The sequence below is a fragment of the Stylophora pistillata genome, chromosome 7 (genome assembly GCF_964205215.1).
Source record: "Stylophora pistillata chromosome 7, jaStyPist1.2, whole genome shotgun sequence".
Classification (NCBI taxonomy): Eukaryota; Metazoa; Cnidaria; class Anthozoa; order Scleractinia; family Pocilloporidae; genus Stylophora; species Stylophora pistillata.
This window is the reverse complement of record NC_142525.1, coordinates 34820836-34848014: the sequence shown is the minus strand read 5'-3', so window position 1 is coordinate 34848014 and position 27179 is coordinate 34820836. Positions and strand designations below refer to the sequence as shown.

Below are 27179 nucleotides of genomic sequence, written 5' to 3'. Positions count from 1 at the left end.
TTTAGGACGCGGCTCTCTGTTTGGAATATGAATTTGTAGGATATAATTCTTTGTTCACTTCGATTTATATCTATTCCTTTGAAGACCTGATTGATTGGTTTCTCGCATTTTCAGGAAGGTGTGTACAAAAACAGCACGCCTCTACAAAAAAGACAGACAATGGAAAGTTATTGCTACGTTAAGTTGTTTTTCTTAGACAAATATTTTACACAACAACAAACATATGAAACATATGTATGAACTGCGGTTATGAAACGTATGTGTGCACGATCCTTCGCAGTAAAGCACTATTTGAGCAATAGTGAAAATCAGACCTGAAAAAAATTTTTTTCAGGTCTGATTTTCACTATTGCTCAAATAGTGCTTTACTGCGAAGGATCGTGCACACATAAATATTTTACAGTTGTGGACAAATTTGTCTCGTGTTTTCTATGCGACGAACCGCGAATCGTAAAACGGCACACAAATCAAAAACAATATAACTCATAACCAAACTGCCTTTTTGTAAACACTGCGTCAATTATTTACTTAATCAATATTTTTAATCTACGATACTTCGCTAATTGGACCTGCATACCGTCGCTGTATTGGGTTCTGTCCTCGTGTACCGGTTCACAAGGGAATTACCATTGTTCTTTCTTTGTTTAGGAGTCATTGGTTAGCTGTTGTGTATTTTTCGGTCTTTTGTAACGGCTCTTGTGAACCGGTACACGAGGACAGAACCCTATATTGACGCCGAAGGGTAGATTATGTGCCCCACGGTCACGACATCTAGAGCCACTTCAAGTTAAACAAAACCATTCAAGCTAAGAATGCAAATTGGTCCTAGCTACGCTATGATAAAACTGTTTTTAGCTCTTCAACGTCACCGACTCACAATCCCAAGCACACTCAGGCAAAGTAAGTTGTTGACAATTATTTCCTTTAATTCAGATTCTGTGATAAGATGTTTGCACAAATTGAGATAGAGTTTCTTTTATCCTCGCAGCACAACTGAAGGTGAGCCAAGCGAATACAATTTAACAGATGGCAAAGTCTAGCCTTTTCAAGTGCTCTTTTCTTGTGTTCATGTTCATTATATTTTGTTATCTTCGCACAATAAAGATATTTGAGATTTCGCTCAAAATACCAGCGCCTCGGCAAGTTACAGAACTAGAAAAACTATTCAAACTGCGGAATAACTTAAGCGTTATTACATCTGACAAAGCATTATTGGCAAGAAGTATTCAAGCTGGTAATTCTGATGGCTTTAGGCATGTTTTGATGAAAGCTTTACGAGGAGAAAACGTCAGCATGTTAGTGATCGGAGGTTCTCATAGCGCAGGAGGAAAACTAGGACTTGACGAGAACAGCCGGGATGGATTGTATTATAAAGTATTCCAAAATTGGTGGAGCGAAACTTTTGGTAGATTTGCAAAATCTTTTTTGAATGTAACAGCGCTAACAATTGGAGATACGTCAAGCTATTTCTTCGCGTTTTGCTATAGAACTTTCATTCCCGAAGGCACAAGCTTCGATATTGTGTTGATAGAAATGTCAGCTAATGATAAAGGATTTGCATCGGCAAAACCACTGGAACAACTGACGCGACAAGCTCTGATATATCCTACGGCACCAGTGGTCGTCTACATAAACGTTGTCCATGATTTTGGAGTTAATCCTTACACTAAAACAGTAGAAAATCCATCTTGTGTTACTCTCGAAGACTTTGGCCAGGCAGAACTTGCCCGTCATTACGATATCACATCATTCAACTTAAGGGAAATAATTTGTAGGAAAGAGAAAGGTCGATGGAAAGTAGTATACTTAAGAATGGCAGGCTCAGATGGTAAGCATATTGGCGTCAAGGCGCATGCTCAGATTGCTTACATGATGACTGAATACGTGGAAAACATTTACCAAGAGATTGCTCACAACTTCACGAGTACACATCCGTTTCCTATCACTCGTGTCAGGGGCAAACGCAAAAGCTTCACTCTACCGAGTTTATGTTTCATAAAGCGGGAAACTGAAGCCTTAAAAGAGCCACTCTGTTGGACGGGGAAAACGCCAAATGTATTTAAGAAGCTTCACCGCTCTAATCTAAAATTTGAAATCAAAGAGAAAGCTGGCTTTTCACCATGCATCCAAATGTACGGACAAAAATGGAATGTTAAAAGGGTCGGTGCAGAACTTCGCACTGATTCTAAAGGGGGATGGTGTGCTTGGAGAAGCTCTAGCATCCTTAAGCTAAAGATCTACGTTCCTCGGATCGTTGGTGACAATTCGTTTCGCACTCGGTCAGTGACAATTTTGACAATACATAAAGAAGGCAGGGCTGCAATATGGTTAGACAACAACAAAAACAGAACGGTTAAAACTAAGTCGACTAAGTTTAGAAAGAATCAAGTCGACACGATTGGACGTAGATTGGAGCCAGGTTACCATACAATTACAATTAGAGCATTATCCAACGAAATGTTTTGTGTAGCTGGAGTGTTTGTTGGTGCTCCTGACTATCATTTAGTGTAGACTTATGTTCCGTTGCTTGGTAATAAGTAAAGTAAAGTGCGTGATAATCGTAGTAGTCAAAACTATGACAAAATTCTCGAACGGGATTGAAATTTTGCGTTCTATTAAGTAGTCAAGCATACAAGCTATGCAAGTGTTTTGAAAGAGCAGGAAATTACGTAACGTACCGTAAAGCCTCTCGAATCTAACGACTCTTACGTCTTTACGTCAATGCGGTTTCTTTTTTACTGGACCCTCGTATAATATTTTACCCATGTTGTCCTTGTCAGGAGTAAATTAGACTCATCGTAGTGGAAAAAATTTCATAATACACTGGTGAGACTGCAGGAGAGGATTTTAGTGAAACAAGGGTTACGAACTTCATCGACAAATTATTTGATGAAGGAATTCAGACTTAACGATGTGTTTGCGTTTACCCATTAGACCGTAACGACAAGCTTTATGACGACTTAGGAAAAAGAAAAACTGAACCTAAACTCGGCTTTGCATGAAGGCGAGTTTAGGTTTCACAAAGAGTTGCATTGACAAACGTTGAAACTTTAATTGTGTTATTCCTATGATTCACAAACTCATGATCAACTGAAGACATCAAAAAGCTGTGTGTTATTCTTGCGTGTTTTGTGGCTATGGTGCGGTATTCAAGGCCCCCAGGCGAACCTTATCACTGACAAGGCAGTTGTTTTTAATCTATTTCTAGTAACACCTAGAAATATCAACTTCTACTTAACATGCAAATAATCTCTCTTTTCTCTATTATTATTTCGGTAGTTTTTAACATCGGTGTATCGGTTTTGGTGTTCATTGCCGTTTGCGGATTTTCGGCTTTTTTCAGCATTTGGTTTTCGGTTTTCAAATTTGGTGTCCGATATATTTTTCGTTTTTTCCCATTTGGGTTCCGGTTTCTCTCCCTATCTGAGCGGCAATTATGCGCCTCCACTGATCTCGAGTAGCCGCGAAACCTCTGTATGCTCCACTTGTCACCACTGTGTCGGATCGATTAGGGTTTTGAACCATTTGTGTCCGTTACGAAAGAAAGGAAATGTTTAATTTTTCACTGCGGAAAAAAGTGGGGGAGGGGGTCGGACAGTGAACCCCTCCCCCAACCCCTATCTCTTCACAGTCCCTTGTACCGACAAAAAGGGTAAAAATGAAACGCTGCATAAAAAGAGATATAATTAATGTTGTGGTTTACAGCACAGGTTTTTTTGTGCAGCCAGACATTGACAAACATTGTTTGAGTCCTGGAGTGTAAAATCATATAGAAAATGACCTGAAGGAAAATGAAACTTATTTCAATCTTGCAAGAATTGGCGTGGAGTTGCATGCTGAGGGTCCGAGTTACCGTCGGCAGATAACAGTCAATTTTGATTCGAGTTCGCGCAAGGTTCGAGTCTGAATGGGTCAGAGCTATCGGAAATCGACTGCAATTTGCATTGAATTTTATGTTGAACCCTTTCAACCGTAGGCACGACCACTGTGCTTTTACTAAAATGCTATGAGGGCCTCACTGATAACTTATCCTGCGCCTGAATCAGCAAAACTTGAAACTCTTTCCAGGCAGTAAAACATTCCTTCAAATTAAGTGTATAGTGGATGTTATGTTATTGATAGAGATGTTTTATGCCAAATTTTGGCAGACTCTGTCAATTAATGAAATCAGAGACTATTGCGATTTGAATTGCAAATTTTCTATCATGATCTTGTTATTATTCATGAATTACTCTCCACTACACGTGCAGAGAAGAGAATGTCACTCGGGCGTAAAGGTTTACGACCATTATAGCCGTTTTACTTGGTTTTTAATATCAGGTATACAGAAAATTTTCTTCTAAAGGCACTGTCATTTCCGACATGGCCACCACGAAATCTCGTACGTGGAAACCCCAGCAAAAGCCAGCTCATGAACCAAGAACATTGCAGTGCATGATGACGAGCTATGGTGGCCCATTATTTAGTTCTTCACGTAGAGGTAATTTTAGAGTCTTACCCTTTTGGAAAGTAACTCATTTTGAATATAATATGCTTCATTATTCGGGAGAGATTTCGAAGAAGTGTTCAACTTTTATTTACAACATGAAGCAACAGAGTTTGTGAAATGTTATTCATCGTAACTTTGTTTTCAATGTGATATGACCAGAAAGCAGCAATGATAAGTACACCATTAAGTTGCTTTCATGTATTGAATGATACTTATTCCAGGTAGAAGACCTATTTTAAAACTGTTTTTCGTAAACTTTCACGGTGTTGATGTCCTCGCTAAAGAAATTTCTCGAGCTAATCCTACCACATTTTGTTCATCAGAATTCTAAGTGGACCCAAAAAACATGGGCAAAGGCAATCAAGAAAGCTTCAGAAACCGGTAAGTGGGAATTATCAACCATCCATATTTAACAAATGTTAAACACCACAGCGTACACTATTGAGAGGCAAACGTCGCTCTCTGCTATCACCTCGCGCGACTCTTACGCTTCTTTCGCGCTTAGCAACCTCCCGCGGGTATCCATAACTCAATAGTGTACACTGTGGTGTTTACCATTTGTTTTATACCATAAAATTGATACATTGTAGCTAAAGAGTTCCTTTTTATAGAACACTGATATCTTACATGACTGGAAAAAAAACAAGCGCGCGGAAACTAGTCTTTGCATTTGCTCACGTCAGCAGTGTACTAGCAAATGGTGGACACCGAATTGACCAATCAGAGCGATCACTTTACTTTGGTTATGTTATAATATTTTTATGGTATAGTAGGCTACAAGATTTGTAATTATGTTAGAAGACCCCTTATTGATGAAACAAAGCAACGATAATAATGTATATAGCTTGTGTCTATGATCACAGTTGCAAGGACAGATCTAGGGCCCAGTTGTTCGAAGGTCAGATTTTAATCCAACTTTCATTATTTCTCTTTTCAAAAGCCTCTTTGAAAAAAATTCCGCTTTTATTTTTTAAAAATTCAATCATCAAATTGTAGACAATAGGCTTTAAACTGAATTTTCTTTTTAAGCTCAGTTATGAAACAAAATTTCCCAGTTATTTTGGATTACCTTAATCCAGCTTTGAACAAACTGGCCCAAAAGATAAGTTAAGCCTATGACTGACCACGGCAAAATTTCTCGTTACGTTTTACAGTATCGATGCAGTATCAAGTAGACTGAGGTGATGAGAAGAAAGAAAAATCTCAGTTAGAGGATTACAAGTTCATCTAATACCTAATTCTTAGAACTAAAATCTTACGAATTATGAGGCAGATAGTAAGGAGAATTAATGATGAGATCTTGGGAGTCAGTTAAGGCTTCAAAAAATTATTTCTCATGAAAGAGATGATTTTTTTTAGTATCAACATCTGTACGAATTTTCTTGTGCTTGTTGGATGACAATGGAATATCTTTAGGTATGGAGGGTTTGAGGGTTTGATATCGAAGTAAAAGAAGTTGGCATTCTAAATTCTCCTTAGTGCCAAAGAACTGTAAGATTCCCTTGATCTTGTACCCAGATCCTACCGTTTAACTGTCACAGCTGAAATGTAGGCCTCTTGGCCGTGGACGGTCTGGGTATGAGACCATATCCACTATGAATATTTGTCTCACCATGCCGTCCTGGACCATGATACAAAAAAAATATATATATATGAAAAAGTGTTAATTTTTATTCTTTGGATTCGGAAAAGCCGAGGTGATTGAGATTTCTACGGGAAACAAGTTTTTACAATTTCTCATTTGAGTAGCAGAGCATGTACAGAAACGAATTCGAGCCTGTGATGAATATTTTCAAATTTTATCATTCGTTGAGTTCAAACCCTTACTACTCGCAGATATTTCACTCAAATCTTACAAATATTGAAATTTTAATACCTCCTTGTCCAAATGGCGTGACACAACAAGAAGCCAAAACAAAGTTATCCCAAGCCCTGCCTTCACGGCCTCTGGGAATTTTTTTTTTCTTTTAAACTTAAGGCGATACATTTTTGCTGCGTTGAATTTGCGCGATTATTATCTTTTCTTCTTCATTTTTTTTTATCTTAAGGTGAATCAAGAAAAATTTGCTTCATCTGCAAAATTGAAGCCCTGCAAAGTTTTCTTATCCCTTTGTGGGAGTGATTAAAATCGCTCGAAACATTTCTTGGATGTATTATAATCAGGCCGTTCTACTGATACTAGTTCTAAAACTTTTAGAAAAAGTGGCTATATTCCGTGCACTGAAATCACAGCAGACAAGGCTCTGCAATGATCCTCGCATTCTAATAAGGAACTAAGCATGATATTTCAGGACTTTGATCCTTCTTTTGATATTTTCTTTTCTTTGAGGACTCTAGGTCAAATTCCTTCGATTTTCAACATAAGTTACACATGCCAAGTACACAAATGAGGAGGACTGGACAAATGAGACTTACAAGATTGAAAAATCGATCTAGCCAATGAACAAGTAATGGACGGAACGGACCAAAAGACGTATCATAGGACTTAAAGAAAGCCTGCGCATGCTCTAAGGTAGAATTACAAACTTATTTACTGTGATGTTTTAAGGAAACGGAGAATTTCTCTTTTCTCTTCTAATAATTTTTAAAAAATTGGTGCATTTCAAACAATTTTGACAGGTCAAATATTGAAGCAAGAAAAACGAATTCGAAAACTGCGCGACTTATTTGTTAGTTGAGCTAATTATGGTTCAAAGAAAAGAAAAGAAGAAAGAAAAAATTTTGAAGTTATCTAAAGCGTTACAAAGAAAATAATTATCAAGACATTTCCTTGTCACATACGAACTCATTTTTATACCAGTGTCGCCCCTGTAAACCAGCCTTTATGCAGATTTACTCTTTTTAGTTTCAAGAACTACGACGAGAAAGATTTCAGTAGAACCTCATTTTATTCTAAAAAAAAACCGTATTATGACTGTTTTCGCCGTCTTTATGCCATTTTTTTTATCCAAAAATTTATATACATAATGAGGTGTGGCGTTAAGCTCAAAGCTTTTCCTAGAAACTAAGACCATGAAAAAGATTGTCTTTTTAAATCACCAAAATTTACTGCATTGCGACACTGAGCTTACCATGAGCAGCGAAACATGTTCCAGAAGATGTCATTTTCATATGATTATTTATGCTATTAAAGACTAATTAACAGTTCGTTTTTTCAAGATGAATTCTAGCAGATGTAGATTTTCAGAAAATTTGCGGAAAACAATTTGACATAATTCACTAGAGGGAAAACAGAACACAGAGTTTCTGAGTTTTTCCTGTATCTCAGCCGCCGTTGGTATCATGCAAAAGAAAACATGTTTTCCGAAAACTTTGTTTGATATCATCAAGGCTATTTTTTAAAACTGTCTACACCGTAAAACAGATATTCATTGTTTTAAAGTAACTGACACCGTTTATTGTGCACCTTTGTGTTCACCGTAAACCAGGCTGAACAGTGTCTTACACATGTTAGATTTGTTAATGAAAGTCTCAACATTGCGATTTGCATTTTCTCACTCACCGATTCAACCCTCCTGGTTACATTTATGATTTCACTGGTCAATGTTTGTATAGCTTAATGCACTTTTGACATTTTTTTTCTTTTATAAGTTTTTGTCCAGTGAATCACTTCCTTAACCGCGGTGGGAAATTTTCAATTTTCCCGCCAAAAGACTTACATAAGCATGTGCTAATGTTTTTATTTTTTTCAATTATTTGTTCTGTAAGTAACTTCTGTTCAGTTTCGGGTAATTTTCCCGCCAAAAGAATTAAAAAATACGGTGCTCAAAATACGAATGCGCCGTTTTTTTTAAAGAAATACTGCTGCAAATAAACTTGTTTTCATTCCTTTTTAGTCTTCTTGTAATACAAATGAAATAAAGTGATCAATTTCTGTTAATGTTGTACTGTATTTCAATATCTACTCAGTAAACCACACGTGTTCTATTTTGACAAATCACTTTATTTGTTGAAAATCCATTCAAAATCACAAGTTAATTAAATAAGAAATTTTCAATTTGTTTATTAAAAAGGTGACGAGAAGAAATTTTTGTATATATACTAAGACTTTTGGCGGGAAAATTTGGAGCACTTTGCACAGAGTTTCCCCTGACTACATTTTCACAGAAAAATCAATGTGGCTTCCTTGTAAAACTTCCCGCCAAATGGAAAACAAACAAGTCCTCGTACAAAACTTCCTTTAACTCGAACGCAAAATCTAGTCCAATTAAAAAGTTTTTTTCTAATTTAGGCTGTCTTGCAGAGATTCTGTTTTTCAGAACAGTTTGCTTTTTTTTCCTGACCAGTTTTATATCAAAGTACAAAGAAGGCGTGAAATACAGATGTTTGTTAAGACAATGATGTCGAAACTTGAGTGTTATCTCTTGTGAAAATTAAAACCATCTAATCTAGAAACAAACCAAAAAACTATTTCTCATCAAATCTGGTCTATGTTGATACTACTTGTTACTACGAGAAACTCTTTTTGAGCTGATTTAGAGTTGAACAAGAGAATATCAACATTCTCTTTATCTGAACTATAACAGTTCTTTCTTATTTCAAAATTACCGATTTCTTGAAATTTATAAGAAATTTAATCAAATTTATTCCACAGTGGTCTTTCAAACAAACTCTGTATTTCACTTAACCGTTTATACTTTGAACAGAATGGCGAAAATATTTCAAAACTACTAATTAATCTTAAGCAACGTGGCAAGCAAAAAACAAAACATAAAAAGAGCTAAATTTGAAATTATTTCAAAATTCTTTTTATTTTCTTTCTTACACTTAACATTGAGCAATTTTCTAGCTTTGATTCTCTGTGACAGTGACTTGCCATGTTCCTTGAGATCACTCTTACATGTTGAAGGAAAGAGGCAAAACATCTCTGGTTAAAATTCCCTTGCTTTTTAGTCAAGCGAGTAAAATATCAAAGCAATTCTGGTTTTACATAACTCCGAGAAAATTGAATGAGTTATCCTCGATCCAAATTCGATCGTTTTTTTATCGTAGCAATTTCAACACAATTCGTCCTTTCAAAAGAATTTCAATATGATATATTTGGTCAAGTGAAAATGATATTCTCTTGATTCTGTTCGCAAAGAAGTCTCCCAACAGGTTTTGTCCAAATTATTTGGTAGAATGTAAATGAAGATTTGTCCATGTTAGGTCTATTTTCGGATCGTTGCCCATTATTAAATTCTTTAATTATTTTTTGGTGAAGAAGTCTCGTTACTTCTTTGTCCAAATCAAAACAACTGTCCTTGATTGGATGTAAAGACTATTCGTCCCTATTTACTTTTTATAAACCCGAACGAATCTATCCATTAAATTGTTTCTCAATAGTAGCCGATTGCAATTTTTTTGTATGATTTTTGCTTCGGAGAGATGTTTCGTCACCTTTTCTTCCAATGTGTAAGAACATTAGCTAGCTAAACAGTGATAAATCAATATATTTATCAAAAGAACAATTGCTGGTTCTCATTTTAATTTTGCATCTAATAACGATAATTTTTTTTGTACAATTATTCGAAATATTCATTTCACGATGGGTTTAATTTTTGTTCGGTATACATTCTTGCGAGTACACCCTGCTTCTCTTGTTTTGTTAGTAATAAAGTCGGGTAAAATCAATTCTAAGTTGCGATCTGGTTTGATTTGATTTAGCCGACTGTTTAAAAATAAAATAATAAATTCCTGGGTGCAGCAAATTAAAAGAAAGGAATATAAAACTGGATGAAATTTAACCCATAGTTTGAGAGCAGATTACAGTGAGTATAAAGAGTGACCCTGGATTGTTTTGGCTTTGGTTTACTTTGATCCATGATTGGCAGAAAACCCGCCCCAGGGCCTCGACCAATCAAATGCAGACTATGACCAATCTCAACTTGGCAAGTCGCGTTTTTCCGCGCTTTGAGCAGGTTGTTCGTTTTATCGAATTCTCATTGGTTAATGATGATGTTGACCATTGTTCTGATTGGTAGTTTTTTTTTAACTTTGGTTTTGGGTTTTCAACACTCAATATTGAGAACTGCGTCAGTTGAACTCAAACTCGTCCACAAAAGTTAACTCGAATTTTTTGTCAATTGCTTTTAGTATGAATTCACCGGTGCTCTAATCAGGTTTCAACAAAGCCCGTATTTTGTTTTTTTTTTTTAATTTTTGATGAACCTTCTTTGCCGATATTGTTCTCTTGCAGTCATTTTTCGTCTCTGTATCAATATCTTTTTTTAAGAATGCACCAAAATATTTATCACTTCCTTTAAAAGGCGTAGTTTTGTGCCGGGGTACTTCACCGTCATAAATGTAACACCGAAAAGTCAAATTAAATGGCGCTTTTGCATTGGCATCTGTTGGCATAGCTACTAATAAGCCCAAAATCCCGAATAGCACAAATTGAATCAGCAATTGTTTTCTGAGAACTAAATTACTTTAATCAAATAAACATTGAATTTAGTTAACTGAGGTGGCACTGTACGGGTCTTGAGAGCAAGAAAAGAAGAACTTTATCCTCATCTAATGTTTGATCAAGGAATCACTCGTAAAGTATGACAAAATAGTTGCCAATTATGATTTACTAAGTCGCCAATACATCTTTCTCGCTCACAAAGACCTGAGATTGCAGTGCCACTTATTAGGGACTTTAAGCAAACCACGACGGCTACGGCAACGAGAAAGTGAAAAAACAATGGATCTAATTAGCAGGACAATAGCCCAGCACGTGCGTTTTAAAACTTTGTACATTTCTTAGCCGACCTTTGCCAAACAACAACGTGAAATCACCAAAATTTGCGTCATCTGCGAAGCGAAACCGCGGCGGCAATTTATTTTAATTTACATTTGGAACTCAACGCTACTTTTATGCATTAGGTTGAGTTTGAGGTCTGGCGCGTGGCGCCCTATGAGACGGTAAACACATGAAGCCATTTTCGAAATTTAAACTAGAAGTAGAAACTCATTTTTAATTGACGTCTTCCGTGGCGTTGCCGTCCTGACTGCTTAAAGTCCCTATTATTTATTATGAACGGCATACCCGATAAAGAAAGGTGGACAACGTAAATTAGAAGCCGAAATTAAACCCGCTATATTTTTCTGGAGGCATTTTAGAGAAGTGCCAATCTCGCCTAATTGAATAAGACTGGTCATTCAATTGCCATGTCCGAAAATGTATTCCCTAATCAGCTATTTGTTGAACGATTATTTCTTTTTTCATTATCTTCGAATGACTTCACATATTTGCTCAATATTCAGGCCACCATTTTATCGGAATATTTTAGCGTTTTTTATGATTAAATTCTTATCTTCCTGACGGTCCCCAATGCTTGAGAATCCATTGATGATGGCCCGTGAATTCCGCTTGTCTTTAAATTTCTTGCTGTCTTCACAGTCTCAAGCTAAACAGGAAATAAAACCGTTGACATTCAGCCGTTGATACTCGAGGTAAAATAAAATTATTACGTTAGGTCATGTCCAATGGCAAGTCAGTTCCAGTTACGGGTAAAATGTGACACGAGGCTTAAGAATTACTTGTAAACTGTGAAAGTTATAACAAATAAACAAAAATTCTTGGATTTTTCTGCCGCATTTTCTTGCACAAGCACGGCTTTCCTTCTTTGAATTTTGAGCGGTTTATGTAACTTAACTCGTGCTAGTACTGTACTGAAAATATTTTACGTGATTGTTGCTGGTGGCGGGTAATAAAAAATTAAATTCAAAATACTTTCATAGAGGCATGTTTGCCCGAGTCTTGTTGCTTTATGAAACGTCGAGCGAAGACGCGACTTGAAGCGAAAACCTAACGCACCTGGCAAACTTTCCACTCCTACCCTAATTCTAATTTCTCTCGTAAAATTTTGGCAAAAGTTATGTACAGGTAAATGCTCACCTTTAGTTTAATGACTTGAAGCTCTATAAAGTAACTTTGCATCTTTTTCCTCTTCGCGGAGAGTCTTTGGAGGGCTTGATATCTTTACGTGGCCACTATCAGTTTGAAATGAAGCAAAGTCTAAATTTCTCATGAATATGGATTAAAAACTTAAGTCAATCGTGAGCATTTATGTCACAATACAAGGTGTGCTTTGGTTCTTTTTGCACGTTCTTTGAATAAAAGCGTGAATTTTAAGAAATCAGTTTGGGTAACGCTTTACTCCTGAAATTTTAGTCTATCATAAATTTCAATTTTTCCTTAGTTTCCCGCCAACACTCGTTCCATCCTTTGCTTGTTCGCCTTTCTACTCAGTCTTCCTTGGCGTTGCGTTCCAATTTTTTATGTTTGCGTTTTCTTTTTTTTTTTTTTTGCTTGCGTTGCATATTTTATTTGCTGTAGTACTTTTTGTTTGCGTTGCATTTTTTATTTGCTGCGGTATTTTTTTTCTTTGCGTTTTGTTTTTTTTTATTTGCTGCAGTATATTTTTGGTTTACGTTGAGCCTTCTGGGCCACCGTAATTAGTCGTTATCTGTAATTACGTAATCATTATCACTTCGATCTTATTTAATGCTCTCTTTTTTTATTTCAAAAGTTGTAAATAACTGAAGGAGGTCTCGGACCGAAACGTTTTTTATTAAAATTTTTTATAATTTTGACGTCAGAAGTTGTCCATCCTCGCAATTTTCAAACTTTCTATATATATATATTTAACATAATTATAACATAAACAAGAATAAAAAAATATTTAAAGGAGACATGCACTAGATTAAAACGAGGCGCGTAGCGCCGAGTTGGCTATAATCATCTCATATCCAACAAGCGCGAGTGGAATAATTGTTTTATTAATAACGCCCTCAAGATATTAGACAAATCTTCTCGACTTTATTTTGTAAGAAGAAATTTTTTAGCTCCCTTTTAATTTTAAGCTGACGCATACGCTTACCATATTTGTAGATTATGGTATATTGGCTCATATAGCATAATGGCTAAGCCAATAAAAAGTCTTGAATTGCATTATCCAATGATCCAGTTTTTAATAAATATAGATAGGACACCTGTCCGTCGCAGATTATGCCCCCCCCCCCCTCTTCCCCAGTATTTTATCAGATTTTCCAGACAGCTCGTTCGTATCCATTTCTACTCCTGAGATGAAGAGAGGCATTGGGTGAGAGTAAAGTGTCTTGTTTAAGAACCCGGACCTCTCTCCCCAGAATCAAGCGCGCTAGCCGATAGACCATTGCGTCTCCTACAAGGTAAACTGAATCATCAGAAATCGGCGAAAAAAAAAATTCAGAAGCTCAGAATAATTTTAGCTGATTTTATCTGCTTTGTGTTACACATTACACTGAGAAAGAGAGATTTCCCGTGATCCTTTGCAAGGGAATGTTACGTGACTTTCAAAAATACCTACTGTTATGTTTACAACAGACCCTTAGCAAGTTTAAGGATCCCAAAGACATGCGACACCGCATTTAACATCTAGGGCTTGCCAACGTGGATGCTATTGCACGAGCTTGTAAACTCAACCTTGCCTTGTCCTTCTTTGTGTGCCATCTGTATTTCTACGCCAAGAGGTATACAGATTATATTTTCGGAAAAGAACGCACAAACCGCTGGACACCACTGTCAGAGGCTACAAAACATGGCCTCCGTTGGACTATTCACCAAGACCAGTGCACCTTCCCAGGTCCTCCTTTACCATTCGCAAACTTGAAGACAGCTGTTACTCGGACCCAGAGGGATGACAAGGAAACTGTGTATGGCCCGGAATACTGTGTTTCTATTCACGAAGCCTTAAAGGCTTACACCATAAACGCTGCCTGGCAAATCCACAGAGATGAAGACTTAGGTAGCTTAGAGGTCAACAAGAAAGCAGATCTGCTCATATTGTCTGAAAACCCCTACAAAGTGGATCCAATGGAATTAGAGAACATAAAAGTGGTGGGAACCTTCTTGAACGGCCGCCCAAAAAATCTCTCCAACTTGAGAGCAATGGAGGGGATTCTCAAGGAAAAGTTTTTGGTGAACCACGAGCCCGATCATCCACCTGAGAAAGTCTCTGGGGAACAATTACCGTGACGGTAAGGCAGTGTTGAAGTGAATGTAGAAATCCAACTCATGGCCTCAAAGAATAACCTCAAGTGTCACCTCTATCCTTATTTTGTATTTTCTCTTCCCAATTTGTTGAGATGCTTTAATGTGACCCACGAACATCGAGAGGCGTACATGAAGTTTGAGTTTCCCGCTAAACCTTCTCGACATTCATCGTATACGCGTATAGTGCCTTGTCTGGAATATGATAAAAACCTCAGACGTGAATCAATTTAGGAATTAAACATTTATCCACATAGTGAGTTGTTGAGTTTCTTTTCTATTCAGTTTTTTTCTTTTTTTTTTTGGAGGGGAAAAGGGGGAAGGGAATTTTGAAACGGGAGGCGAACATACTTCATACTTCAACGCTATCTCAATTTGTGCAAACATCTTATCACAAAATCTGAATGAAGGGAAATAGTCGTGATCAAGTTACTGCGTCTAAGTGCCGGCCTACAAGAACCGCCGGGTCAATGCCAGCCTCGTTATTGAGTGTGCGCGGTTACTAATCCAATATGGCGCCGGGGACTATGAAATGGGGCTATTGCCGCTCAGATCGAAGCGAAAACCGGAACCCAAATTTGAAAAACGGAAAAATACATCGGATACCAAATCCAAAATCTTGTTAGTTTTTTTGACAAAAGCTGAAAAACCAAATGCTACAAATTGGAAAATCCGCAAACCAGAATGAACACCAAAACAGAAAAACCGAAGTTTTTGGCTCAAAAACCGAAAAACCGATCGATAAAACAGCCAAAACTGCGAAACCGAAAATGATAATGCCTCCCCCCCTCTCTGGGAGTATTACTAGATAATCACTGACCTTCAGTTTCTCTTGAAACCCCAAGAACGACTCACATCTTGATTCTCTCACGCTTCAAATCGAGTAATGAAACGTACAATTGTGCAAAAAAAAGTCGCGCACACGTGAAGTTATATATTTGCATATTGCAAGGCGACTCGTGAACACAAGGGAATAGAGTGATTGTCTACTTCTTCACCAAATCAACATACCATGAAGACAGCCAATGAGCAATTAAGATTTAATAAGTACCTTCAATTAACAAGCTTTTATTGAATAGGTCTTTGCCATATCCTGGTCGGATAACGAAAGGGCAATTATCTAGAGCTACGGACTCTTATTTCGAAAATTCACAGTCCCCCCCTGAGACTTTCTGGTATGTGCAGCGGATGAGATAACTTGTTTCGAAAAAACCACGCTACCCTTGTTGGCCGGTTTGTTACGGTAAGCCCACAGTCATTACTGTATGCGGTTTTCGTCTTTTGAATAAGACCTTCAGGACTCGTAACGCGATCGCATGATCAAGAGGAAATGATGGGATTATATTCTCTTGCATAATTCAATCGTCAATCAACGAGTTCGGCTCTCGCCTCGTAAACTGTGTGACGCCACGACTGAAAATATCCGCATTTGATCCAGCCATGTTTGACATGTCACGCGATCCACAGCCATGGCGTTGAAGAAACTAACCACTGTCCTTTTATTACTCTTTTGCCGATTTACGCTTTTTTTCTTCATCACAGTTTTATTTTCGATCTTCCAAGGTGTGCCAAACCTCAACATATGTTTACTGATGGTAAGTATCACAAATGATGACCAACTTGTTGTTGGCTCAAAGCTTGATGAAGGCAAAGAGGTTGACATGCTCACGAGGAATGTCACCCAGCTAAGGCAAGCAATGCTAAGAACTACAGATTTTTTCTAGCTTTCTCTGAATCTTTTTATGATTTGAAATACCTCCTTCCCCAATTTTTGTTCTCTGCTCATTATTTTCTTTTGCCGAAAAAAGAGGAAATGTATGTTATTGATATTCGACAATTTTTTACTCTACTCATTATTTTCTTCGGCCGACGAAAAGAGGAAATGTATGTTGTTAATATTCAGCAGGATTCGAATTGCACAAATATAGCATTCAAATTTGCGTCCCCCCCCCTTAATATTACTGCATGAGCGTAGTTACTTTGTCTTTCTCGTGGCTCACAATCCTCTTCAGTAACTGATCCGTAAAAGACAAGACAAAATGATAGAGGTAAAATGTTATGGGCAAGGGAATTTCCAGAATGGAATCAACCTCAGAGTGGTGCACTATTTCTCTCGAGTGTTTCATGTCTTTGTGGAATCTTCTTTCAAGAATGAATTGTTCAGTTCAGTTTACGAAGAGAACTTTCCGTTACAATTTATACAAGACAGTATATAATACTTTTATCGCGGGTTTGTTCTGTGTGTCTGTGTGCGACCTTTGAAGTCTTTGTAAGCCTCTGGTTTAACTATGATATTGCCTTACAATTTCTTGAATGCGCAAGCTGTAAATATCGGTTGAATTTCAGTTGAATTAAGTCCAATCAGGTCTGATAGACTTAAAAGGTGGCCATATAAAACTGACGTAGAATTCATCATTGATTCAATTCGCTGGTGTCGCCGTGACAGCTAAGTTAGCCTTCGTAGGTCTTGTCACGCAACCCTTTACCTCCCCCGCGAAGAAAACAGCTACAAAGTGAATTGCGTGACGAGTAGCTATTTTAGTTATGGCTATTATTTCTTTGCTCAGATTTTCCTGTCATACATCGTTCCTCTACCGCCAGTTTCTCGTTTAATTCATGCCATCGATCGCACTCTCTCCCATGTATCCTTCTTTGTGAGGTTAGTGCTTAACAATAATTTATTTCAGACTAGCATTGTACGAGGGCTTTGGCTCTTTTTATTCCATTGGCTACCAATCGTGGGAAAGGCGCCAGTGAAAAGGGAAGAGGCTATTAGCATACGTTCTATTGCTATTATAAAATAAACTTAAAAAAACACAGTATGCTTCAATTAACGATAGGTTTTTGACCGATCAGGGCGCTAGTAGTATCTCGATCAGTTATTTTTCATTTAATAGATAGTGATTAAAAACGGTCGCACGTAACCCTGAAAGAAGTAACGCCAGATATAGCGCGAGGCTGTTTCGCGAGCAGGCGGTCACGTTACGCTTGTACACCAAGCGAAATTGTTTAATGGATTGCAACATCAAACACTGAATTCCTTTTCAGAAATTTTTATCGCAGTTGTTGTTTTTCATATTTGACAGAGCTTACTCACTGGTGATTATGACAGCCCAGGTAATTTTCATAGGTCTGCCTTGCTATGTTGTACTCTGTCTACTTTATGAACCCCTGGAGAATTCATTGCGTTACGTCGTCAACCATATAAGGTAAGAATCCAGATCTTCCTTGCGCTGCTTACTCTCCATTTTTTGCGATTTTGAAAAGAAACACAGGTACAAAAAACGGAGTATGAGATAATTGTTCTTTGTATGTTCAGATTCACTATTCCCCGTCTGGTATTCAGAACGAGTGCGAAGATGTTTGAACGTACTTTACCTTGGCTTAGCACGTTATATGATCTGCTAAGATTCGGTGCACTCGGAGCAAGGTCAGTACTCTAACATGCTACGATTAATGAGTCCATCAATTCGAAGCTTCAACATCCCCCGGGGTAACCCACTGAGCATTTGAACTTTAGAAGATTGGCTCGATCAATCCCCCCCCCCCAAAAAAAAAAAAAAAAAACCTGGTCCAAAATTGTGTTTTCATGTCCCACCTAAGTGCTGGATTTGATGGCCTTTTCTTTCAAGTCATCTGCTCACAAAAGTTAACTCTTTACTCCTAAATACCGCCCTATTAAAAGATAAAACACGTGTATTCCGCCGGAATTACTTGACAGTTCCGGTTCAAACTCCCCACCCCACCCCACCCAGGCAAGGTTCAAATTCCTCACCCCCGGGCATGGACGATAGTCAAATGCCCATGGGTTGCCCGGGGGAAGGGATGTTGAAGCTCCGAATCGATCGGTGCATCGTGTGAGGTTAGGTCTGACCAAGGCAAGTTTGGGAGTCAAGAGTCAAGTTTTGGCAAGTCATAGCGATTGGGAGTTAGGCGTGATATCCCTTTTTTAACACCACTGAACTGAAGGCGAGTTGTCAATTTCAACAAACAGATTCCTTCAATCCACCGTATCTGATCCATAATTCTCCCTTTTAAATGTTGAACAAAACCACGCAAATTATTATGAGAAATTTGGCGGATTCGACATTGTGTCGAAGTTTGTCAACTAAAATTTACAAGGTTAACTTGGAAGTTCAAAGGAGGAATCAGTATATGTGTTGGGTTTTTCAAATCTTCTTGTTCTTTCTTGTTTTCATGTCTAGTGTTTTGTTGTTTCCTCCTCTAGCCTTTTGATGAAGTGCTCAATGTGGATGGCTGCAACCGTACTCTCAATAACTTCTCGTTTGGTTTGCAAAGTGATTCATGTGTAAGCTTTTTACTTTATCGGGTTAAAACTTTTTTTTAATCCGTTGTTTTTTGCAGGGGACCGATGGTGCTGGTTTTGTGACAAAGGGTGCCACTCACCAACTGCGATTTGAACTGCATTATGCTCCTGTTCGGGAGCATAGTGCATCATAAATCTCCACCAGACCCTGTTTTTGGCTGTTCTTTCTGCCTCTCCCCAGATTATGTTATTCTTGTCGAGCTCACCTTGGGCAGTGTGCCTTCAAGGCTGCTTTCGACGGCCTCTTCGTTTTGAACCCTAAGGGTTCCATTCGAGGGCACTCCTGGTAATAATATTCCTAGGGACTACACTTTCCTAAATTAGCTACGAAGTGCTGACTAAACTGATAGAAAAGTAAAGATGATGATATAGGCATTATTTTCTATCTCTTCTTTTCCTAGAAAGGTTGTTAGTTCATTGCTTGCGACTATTGCAACACTGATTTGTCTTCCTGGATTAGAACCAATCCCAAATCTACTTGCAACAGGACATTTATATCCTGGGTCTTTAATAAGGTAAACAACTGAGAACACGTTACCACAAGGTGAAATGTATGAAAGCATTTCTGACAAAAAAAAGTTCACATCGAGAGTTGTGAAACGAAACCCAAAGTAATACAAAAGCAGATCAGAGCGAAGGAAAAAATCACCGGGGAGCTCTAAGGAGCGAGCAAGGGGACACGTGACTTAGTCATGATGCGTTCTGGTCTGGTACTACATCTGATTGGTTGAGAGGTTAGCGCAGTCTTGGAACACTTCAGAGGCAGAGAGAAATTTGCTGTAGAGTGCACTTGGAGTTTTCAAGTGGCCCCATACTTCCTTGCAAGTTCCTCCCCCTACTTTGGGAACTTCTGAATCATGAATGCCTCGACACTGAACGACGATTTTCATTCTTTTCCCAGGTTCCAGCGTTGTGCAAAATACGATGACAGCACCGTTTGCCATTCTGCTTTCTTAGAGTTTTCATACAGTGTGTGGAACTTGTTACGTACTGGCATCTTTATGCTTGTGAGTTGGAATGTCAACTGTCGTTCGTGGAAACCACCTACACGAGACTTGACAATCATCGTAGAAAGCTGCCTGACACTGAGAAACAAGTCCTATTTCCAACTCTTATTTTGCGCAGCTGGGCTGCCCTTGTTGATGAAAGGACACTGCTTCGCTCAAACAGTTCACAATACAATATCAATTGCAAATCTTTTGTTGTTTCTGGTCACACTGAACGGTTATCACACCCGTACGGCTTCAATGATGTATCATGCGCTATGCACTGTGGTTATCAACGCCCAGAGCACGCTAGTGGCTGTGTACAACATCTCCAGGAACTTACAAACTCAACGCAATGGCACCATTGCGACGTTGCTGTACATTTTGGAATTGTACTTGATGCTGCTTGTCCTCTTAGACAGCAGTACTCGGGTGGTAAAAAAAGTTAAAAACCCAAAACTGGATATCATGTTACAGGACAGTTAATGAAACTTGTCTTATGTCATTCTCGGCCATTTTCTGATTCTGTCGCAGAAACTTTCTAAAATGGTCTATTGTATGTGAAATCTCCTTCGCACTTGTCGTTACAGTTGTCACGCAACTCTTCGTAAGGCAACAGGGCTACAAGAACGTGAGAGCATACTGACAACAGCTGGAAATACTAGTCCATGACGATAAACTGAAAGCGGTTTTCGAGAAAATAAATAAATTGAATTTTATTTTTTCCTTTGAGGGTTTAAGCTGAATAACAGGACTACTCTACCCACATGCAGATTTTTACCCTTACAATCTCTTTTTTACGTCACGTAACTTATTGTCTTCGACAACAGAAGAGAGAATATTAGCCTAAATGGGTGAATGTCGAAGCGTGGGCGTATATCATGACAATAGGCCATGACAAGCTGATCCTTTCTTGCAATGATAGAAGCTGCGTACAGTTCTTGCGATCCAATTTTTACCGCGATGAATACCTCGTAAGACAGCAGTATGGAGGTTTGTGCCCATTTTTCTGTTCCCCTCTCACACCAAATGAGAGAAACAGGCCATAATTCGCTTATCTACAAATAAATTATTCTTTTACACTCTTCCCTTTCAGTCATTTGTTCCCATCATTTAAGGCTTTAAATTACTAAACATCCCTCCTTTGAATCCCCAGAAGTTGCCATTAATTATTGAAACAACATCTTTGCAGTTAAACTCGGTGATTGTATTCTACTCAGTAAGCTATGCAATGTTGTTTACCTTGAGCTCCACATGCAAAACATAATTTTTCTCCCACTGAGGTCATAAATAAATCAGCCGCCTTCATTGCAAATACGAGCCCCAATCAACGATGACTCTCAAGCAAAGAAAGGCAAGTAATTTCATTTGATGTCTAGGCTATCTCCCATCCCTCCCTTGCTGCAAAGCTTCTTAGGTGCCTTACCCCCCCCCCCATCCCTGAAGCCTGGCATCTGTGTGTGGCCCCAAGCGCTTGAGGACCTGTTTTTCAGCCGAGTGAAATAAACGTTGAGGAAAATGGGACTGAATGCTCAAACACGAACGTAATGAGGTGGACGTGGACTACATACATCAATGATCTCCTTTTTTAGCTGTTCGTTTGTTCAACTTATAGCTAAATAATCAACTTGATAATATTACGTCCTCAAACCCTATCGCACCCCCAACCCCCCCCCCCCTCGGTGGTAGAACCTACAAATGCCTCCCACCGTACCCCCAGACTCTTCCTTCTGACCCCGACAATACAGTGAGAGAGAGAGAGAGAGAGCGCGCACTTTCTAATCTACAAATTCTTCATTCTTGACAACATAACATCTGCTAAGATATGGAACTTTTTAGATATAATTTTGCGACGTCTAAACATATACGAACGATAGAAAAGGCAAGCGCTTTTCAGGATTTGTAATTGGTTTTTCATGGTCAGACCTCAGTACCTCCAACATATTCTCTGTTGAGTAAAACAAACAAGTAAAATTAGCAGTACTAGGTAGTTTGTCGCTCAGAAGCTGAGAGGATTATTAAGTTTAAGAAACAGTACGCTAGAGTAGTTCCCGCTTTTTGGCGAAGACGGACGCGCGCATATAAAAAAATCAGTGAAAAGAGATTATGTTAGCACGCCGCGTGGAAGTGTGGGAGTGAGGCGCTTGATAACTACTTTTCGGGCGCCTCCCTCCAGAGTTCCACGCGGCGCGCAAACATCAAATTTCTTTCACTGATTTTTTTCCGACGCACGCGACGGACTTCGCCGAAAAGCAGGGTTTATTCGTAGTCTAAGCGTGCGCTTAGGATTTATTAGTTTTAGGGATTTAGTTTTAACCACTTAGTTAGAGCTGAGACCGTTGTTACCTGCGCGAACTAATTGACATGTTACTGACCAAAAGTTACTGCAAAACTATTGCTGGAAAGTGAGTGGACATTTTTCATCTTTTATGATCAAAACCTTTTTCCTAATCCGGAAAATTCTTCCGGTCCATCGATGGCTTCTTAATACTTTATTAATACTTTATTTCAAGCTGAACGTCTCATTTCATCATAGAGCGGGAAAGCAATAAAATGTAAAATTCAAATTTCCTTCAATTCACACGAGTTTTTCAAAACTTATGCCAACAAATACAGCTAACAAGAGCCTCAAAATAATCTTAAACTGGTTATGGGATTGAGTTTTTCACATCGTTTGCGATTTAATAGAGTTGTTTAATGTTTATATAACTTAGGAGCGGGGTTAACCATTTCCTTGTGTGAGGAAACGTCCCTTTACATTGAAAAACTGATTCCTTTGTTCCAATTTTAAAACATTAGTCCTAATAATACTTGAATTTAAGGTAACTACAAGCTACACAAAGTTCTGCCAGTCATTTAGGTCGTATTAGGCAAAAAAAAATTCCACCCTTCTATTTGATTTGATTTCTGCTCTAGAGAAAATAACTTTGATGAATTTCTGTTGCGAATAAATACCAAGTAACATACAAACTTAAAAAAAAATTGTTGGTTACCTTTTTTTTGACAACCACTGAAAGGCAAAACTTTCTGAGCTGAGAAACGACATGTTAATTTTATATTACTTTACGCAAATGCTTAGAAAAGGGTTAAAAGTGGTTAGTTTTTTTTTTCTTTTTTAATCAAAACTTGTGTCAGCCCTACCTCTCTACTCAGCCTTATCCCTTCACCTCATTAATGGCCAACAAATTGCGGCATTTTTTTACTGGATTATAGAAGAGCAGAAGAGAAATTAGCTCACGTAAGTTGAAAGCGTTTAGTTCAGTTTTAAGACGCGCATCAGTGTGAAAAGCTTGGTAATGAGTCATGTCAGTCACGTGATACCTTTTTCATTTGTCACCAGTTAGTCACGTGTTGGTCGTGCGCTCACTGCGGTCTCTGGAACTGAGTAGCGTTGTTTAAGATTTCAAAGACGAATTCATTTAAACTAATTCACTCTAGAGAGAATGGGGAGGGAGCAAGTGCAAAAGTGGATTGGGGAGAGGGGAGGGGAAGAAAGTGTTCAAAGTACTAAATAGTTAGCTGTTTGAATGTGTCGACTACGAAGAATTAAATTGATCAAATAGAGTTTTCCTTAATTTATGTATGCAAATCTCCTTAACCACTGAATTTCGTGAGTAGGCTCCCTTTCATCTTTACGGCTTTGTTCCACCGGATGTTACTAAAAACTTGTCTATTTATTTGTTAAACATACAATTATTCATTCGTTTTTAATATTGGTCATCTTTAGTGAACTTTAAATAATTTTTTTGTTTCACTGCGCTGCAAGAGACTTAAAAATGATTCAATGTGCGGATTGACACTAAAACAATTTTGAATTCGCCAAATTATTGATCGGTTGTTTAATGTTTAGTATGGGTTTATTTTACTGTTTAGTTCCATTCATGCGAAGAAATTTTAGTCATAGAAGTGGATTTGCTTAAGAACACCGACATGTCTCCTGACATTGTGTCAAAACTCTTGAATATTGCGTGGCAACACGCGTAACGAAGAGAAAACAACCACAAATTATAACATGGCGATGAATTTCTTTTGATATTTTTGTCATAAACTTACATGTCAAGATGTTTGACAGCATCACTGGAACACATTGTGGTAGTCTGGTAATGACAATCCCTGTGTGTGACTAATTTGCATTCTTAAAAGATAAATGAACAAAGATCACGTAAAGGACAAGGTTTTATAAAATCAGTATGTTCAGGGCTGATGTTCTGAGATCTGAACCAAGTAATTCAGTCTCAAACCCAAGCCACGTCACTTAAGAGGCAAACTAACCTCACACCGACTGCATTAAAAAATTGAAGCTTTTAGAGCGGTTTTCAACTGGAATTTCGGAAGGCTTTCATGTTTCGTCTACAAGCTCACCTCACCTTCTCAACCAATTAAAACCCTTTGCTAAAACGAACCGTGTCTTTGGGACCCTTCTTTATAAATTGACTAGGAAGAAGGGGGGGGGGGGGTTTCAGGGGGACCACATGCTTATCAGGGGGAACGATATTTAATATTTTTACGTATACTCTATTTAATCTTATATTACACTCACGTTATTCATTTATAGTGTCCTCAATTAGCTTTTAGCTAAATACCTTGACACTTCAATAAAGTATGTATGTATGTACGAAGGGGGATTAGTCGTCGCTGACAGAGTATAAAGGGGGGAATATAGAAAACTGAATGCCAGTAAGGGGGGGGGGGAACAGAATACAAGAGCCTGAGAGAAGGATCAGATTATTGATATTGTGACACAGCCTCCCCCCCCCCCACCCCCCACCTGAGCTCCCGAGCGTTAATAAGAATGATCGGTCCCTTAGACATGGCTCAGGTCGGTTGGGTGTTTCTCACTGGCTTATTGCGATAGTTTCCTTGGTTCTAATTGGCTTTAATTTATAACTTCTTGGTTGGGTTCTAAATCCACTCTTTTTCAAGCTATTAAATAAACACCCTCCGATCCATCGATGCAAATATGACCTTGCAAATATGCATTCGGTCTGTACTAGCGACCTCGGTCAAGATTCTCCCATACAGACCTCCCGCTCGGTTAATAAGAACTAACTAATGATTACCTCTACACTGGTAGCCTTGCTTTCCGATTTTTCCTTTGATCGGTTTTGTACAAACAGCACATTCCGGAGGGCTAGACAGAGGGAAGAGTAATGCAGTGAATGGAGGTCGAAGACGTGAAGAATAAAATGATAATAATAATGCCTTGTAACAACATCAGAGGAAATATTTATAGGCTGGTAAGTATGAAAGTGTGAAGGTGTAGTCACTTGACTCTGATGATGACTTCCGCACAGGTTGTCGAAACGTCAGTTACTACCACCGACAACAGTCCTTCTCAGGACTACACTCAACCGGACGATCAGACTACACCTTCACATGTTACCCCCGGGTTCAAACCATTGACTGAAGTATGAAAGTCTCAACGATTTGAAGCCAATCAAATAAAGACAACAACAACAGCATCATACACATATACCTTCCTGTAAAGTGGACAGCAGTGAAGATGTGATCATTATAAATGTGCAGTTTGTTGCCTCCTTTCTCATAAGCTTGTCTCTTAGCCATCACGGGAGGAATGTGTGCATACCTGAAAAAAAGTTACATGCAGCAAATCAGAAGAATTAACCATTAAAACATTTTTGGTTTGGCCTGCAAGCAGCGTACGGTTCCCGCTGTTTATCTACCGTACTGCAGCACCAATGACAGCCACAAGCCTTCATTTGGTTTCGCATTGAACCATCCCTGGTTGGCGGAGATAAAGACCCGAAAAACGTTCAAAGTAAACATAAACCACGGGGCGTTTTCCTGCGTATCATCTGCTGCTTACCTAAACCTCAAATTCTGCGAGGAGCTAAAAAGAAAGCCAAGTGCTTAATCTAGCTTCCCAGCTCGAAACATAACTTCATTTTCAATTTAAGAGTAAATGTGTTAAATTAAAAAAAAAAAAGATTGTATGTTAATTAACTGAATTATTTGGTGAGTTCACTAAAGAATCATCACAATTATAATTAAGTTTTCGTCTTTTTAACGAGTCCTCTCCTCGTATTGTGAGTGCGGTTTCTACGGTTTCAGAAAAGCACGAATCTCTCTTCAAATCCTTTTTAAAAGGCATTAACTAAGTGATGCATCTGTTTCTTGTTGCATTAAATCATGTAAAAACTGATCCAGTTTCTTAAGTCTTCTATGACAAGCATAATAAGACGAGAATAGAAGCAGGTAGTTTCATACTTTTTCTGGCCCTTGTGTACTGTTTCAATAACCAGTGTAGAGTGAGGATTTGGCGAGTAGCTGAGAAGTGAAGATTGACTGGTTGACTTGCCTGTCAAAATGAAACAAATTGTTCGATGACTAAAAAACTGATCATAAAAAAAAAAACAAAAACAAAAAAAACAAAAAAAACAGGTCGGATAGACCTCCATTCCCACGTTGGTGACTACTCTTTTAAGTTTCTTAAAACGTTAATGAGCCTCCTCCTCCATTCCCCTACCCCCCTCCCCCTTATAAATGAGAGGTCCCTAACGAGAGTCCACTACATCTAAAGCACTTACGCAGGTTAGATGGGTCTGGAACAGGTAAGTCCCCTGCATGGTAGGAGTGTCTGATTGGGTCATCTCTCTTGAACACCTTTTCTTCATCCTTATCTGTGTCCCTGTCGGCTGCACTCATACTGACCGGTCTCCTTCTAAACAGATTGAAGGACCTTCGCAGTTTGGGTTTGGTGTTCAGTTCTGACGCTTGTTCGGTCATTTCTTCAAGTTCTTTTGATTTCTCGATTTCTGTTTCCTTCTCTTCCTGTTCTTGGGTCTCGTCGTCTTTCTTATCCTCATCCTTTAATCCTTCTTCTTTACTCTCCGCCTGTTGTAGTTGTTCTTCTTTTTCGCCTTCTTCTCTCATTTCCTCGTCTTTGACACTTTCTTCTTTCATGACTTCGTCATTACTTTCTTTAATTTCTTCCTCCAATTCTTCAACTGCGGCGGCCTTCTCTTCAGCTGCGGCGGCCTTCTCTTCAGTTGCGGCGTCTTTCTCTTCAGCGGCGGCGTCTTTCTCTTCAGCTGCAGCAGCTTTCTCCTCGACCACGGCGACTTTCTCTTCCTCCTTAACTGTCTTCTTGTCACTTTGTTTCCTTTTGAACGTAAACTTGAATGACCTGCGTGTTTTACTTTTCTTTTCTATCACCTCTTCTTGTTCCTTTGGCTTCTCTCCTTCATCTTCTTTTCCGTTTTGTTCTTGTATCTCTTCCTCTTTCAACTCTTCCTCTTGTCCTTTTTCCTCTTCTTCTGCTTCTTTGTTCTCCTCTTTAGCGACTTCTACTTCGGGAACTTCAGCTTCCTATAAAAAGTAGAGAAACAGTTGACAAAACTATAACCAACAACGCTA

At 38.5% G+C, this 27179-nt stretch overlaps 3 protein-coding genes across 13 annotated transcripts in view; 2 read left to right on the top strand and 1 right to left on the bottom strand.

Moving 5' to 3' along the window:
• The first annotated feature begins 770 nt into the window (after positions 1–770).
• On the top strand, positions 771–13412 carry LOC111328687 (uncharacterized). 3 transcript variants are annotated; one of them, XM_022933170.2, is made up of 4 exons: positions 771–900; positions 989–4480; positions 4813–4870; positions 5644–13412. In XM_022933170.2, the coding sequence occupies exon 2, from the start codon at positions 1027–1029 to the stop codon at positions 2509–2511; it is 1485 nt and encodes a 494-aa protein (XP_022788905.2). In that variant the 5' UTR covers positions 771–900; positions 989–1026; the 3' UTR covers positions 2512–4480; positions 4813–4870; positions 5644–13412. The 3 variants fall into 3 exon arrangements, with proteins under 3 accessions (XP_022788905.2, XP_088582840.1, XP_088582841.1); XM_088726714.1 differs by having other exon boundaries at positions 896–4480; positions 6827–13412; XM_088726715.1 differs by having other exon boundaries at positions 896–4480; positions 6819–13412.
• Positions 13413–14848: 1436 nt separating this feature from the next.
• On the top strand, positions 14849–21365 carry LOC111328684 (uncharacterized). Of its 2 annotated transcripts, none has more exons than XM_088726716.1 (7): positions 14849–16084; positions 17057–17148; positions 17576–17698; positions 17809–17905; positions 18695–18798; positions 19218–19331; positions 19718–21365. In XM_088726716.1, exons 1-7 carry the CDS (start codon positions 15959–15961, stop codon positions 20286–20288), a joined length of 1227 nt encoding a protein of 408 aa, XP_088582842.1. In that variant the 5' UTR covers positions 14849–15958; the 3' UTR covers positions 20289–21365. The 2 variants fall into 2 exon arrangements, with proteins under 2 accessions (XP_088582842.1, XP_022788898.2); XM_022933163.2 differs by having other exon boundaries at positions 17809–17919; positions 18718–18798.
• Positions 20492–27179, bottom strand: part of LOC111328709 (uncharacterized) — a 25822-nt gene continuing 19134 nt past the window's right edge. For 4 of the 8 annotated variants that reach the window (XM_088726710.1, XM_088726706.1, XM_088726709.1 and 1 more), the window contains 7 exons: positions 26351–27131; positions 26031–26121; positions 25279–25389; positions 24863–24933; positions 23856–23937; positions 23124–23183; positions 20492–21750 (listed from right to left, as the gene is read on the bottom strand). In XM_088726710.1, coding sequence (XP_088582836.1) covers positions 23147–23183; positions 23856–23937; positions 24863–24933; positions 25279–25389; positions 26031–26121; positions 26351–27131 — 1173 coding nt within the window. In that variant the 3' untranslated portion in view covers positions 20492–21750; positions 23124–23146. Of the gene's footprint in view, positions 21751–22943; positions 23005–23123; positions 23184–23855; positions 23938–24862; positions 24934–25278; positions 25390–26030; positions 26122–26350; positions 27132–27179 lie in introns of all 8 variants that reach the window. The other 4 variants (XM_088726712.1, XM_088726707.1, XM_088726713.1 and 1 more) reach the window with 2 other exon arrangements.

Bases quoted from the DNA above. Each gene is read 5' to 3' on its own strand.
- LOC111328684 (XM_088726716.1), top strand. From the start codon at position 15,959: ATGGCGTTGAAGAAACTAACCACTGTCCTTTTATTACTCTTTTGCCGA. The intron at 16,085-17,056 runs GTAAGTATCACA...TTCTTTGCTCAG, and splicing joins TCAACATATGTTTACTGATG to ATTTTCCTGTCATACATCGT. The intron at 17,699-17,808 runs GTAAGAATCCAG...TTGTATGTTCAG, and splicing joins TACGTCGTCAACCATATAAG to ATTCACTATTCCCCGTCTGG.
- LOC111328687 (XM_022933170.2), top strand. From the start codon at position 1,027: ATGGCAAAGTCTAGCCTTTTCAAGTGCTCTTTTCTTGTGTTCATGTTC.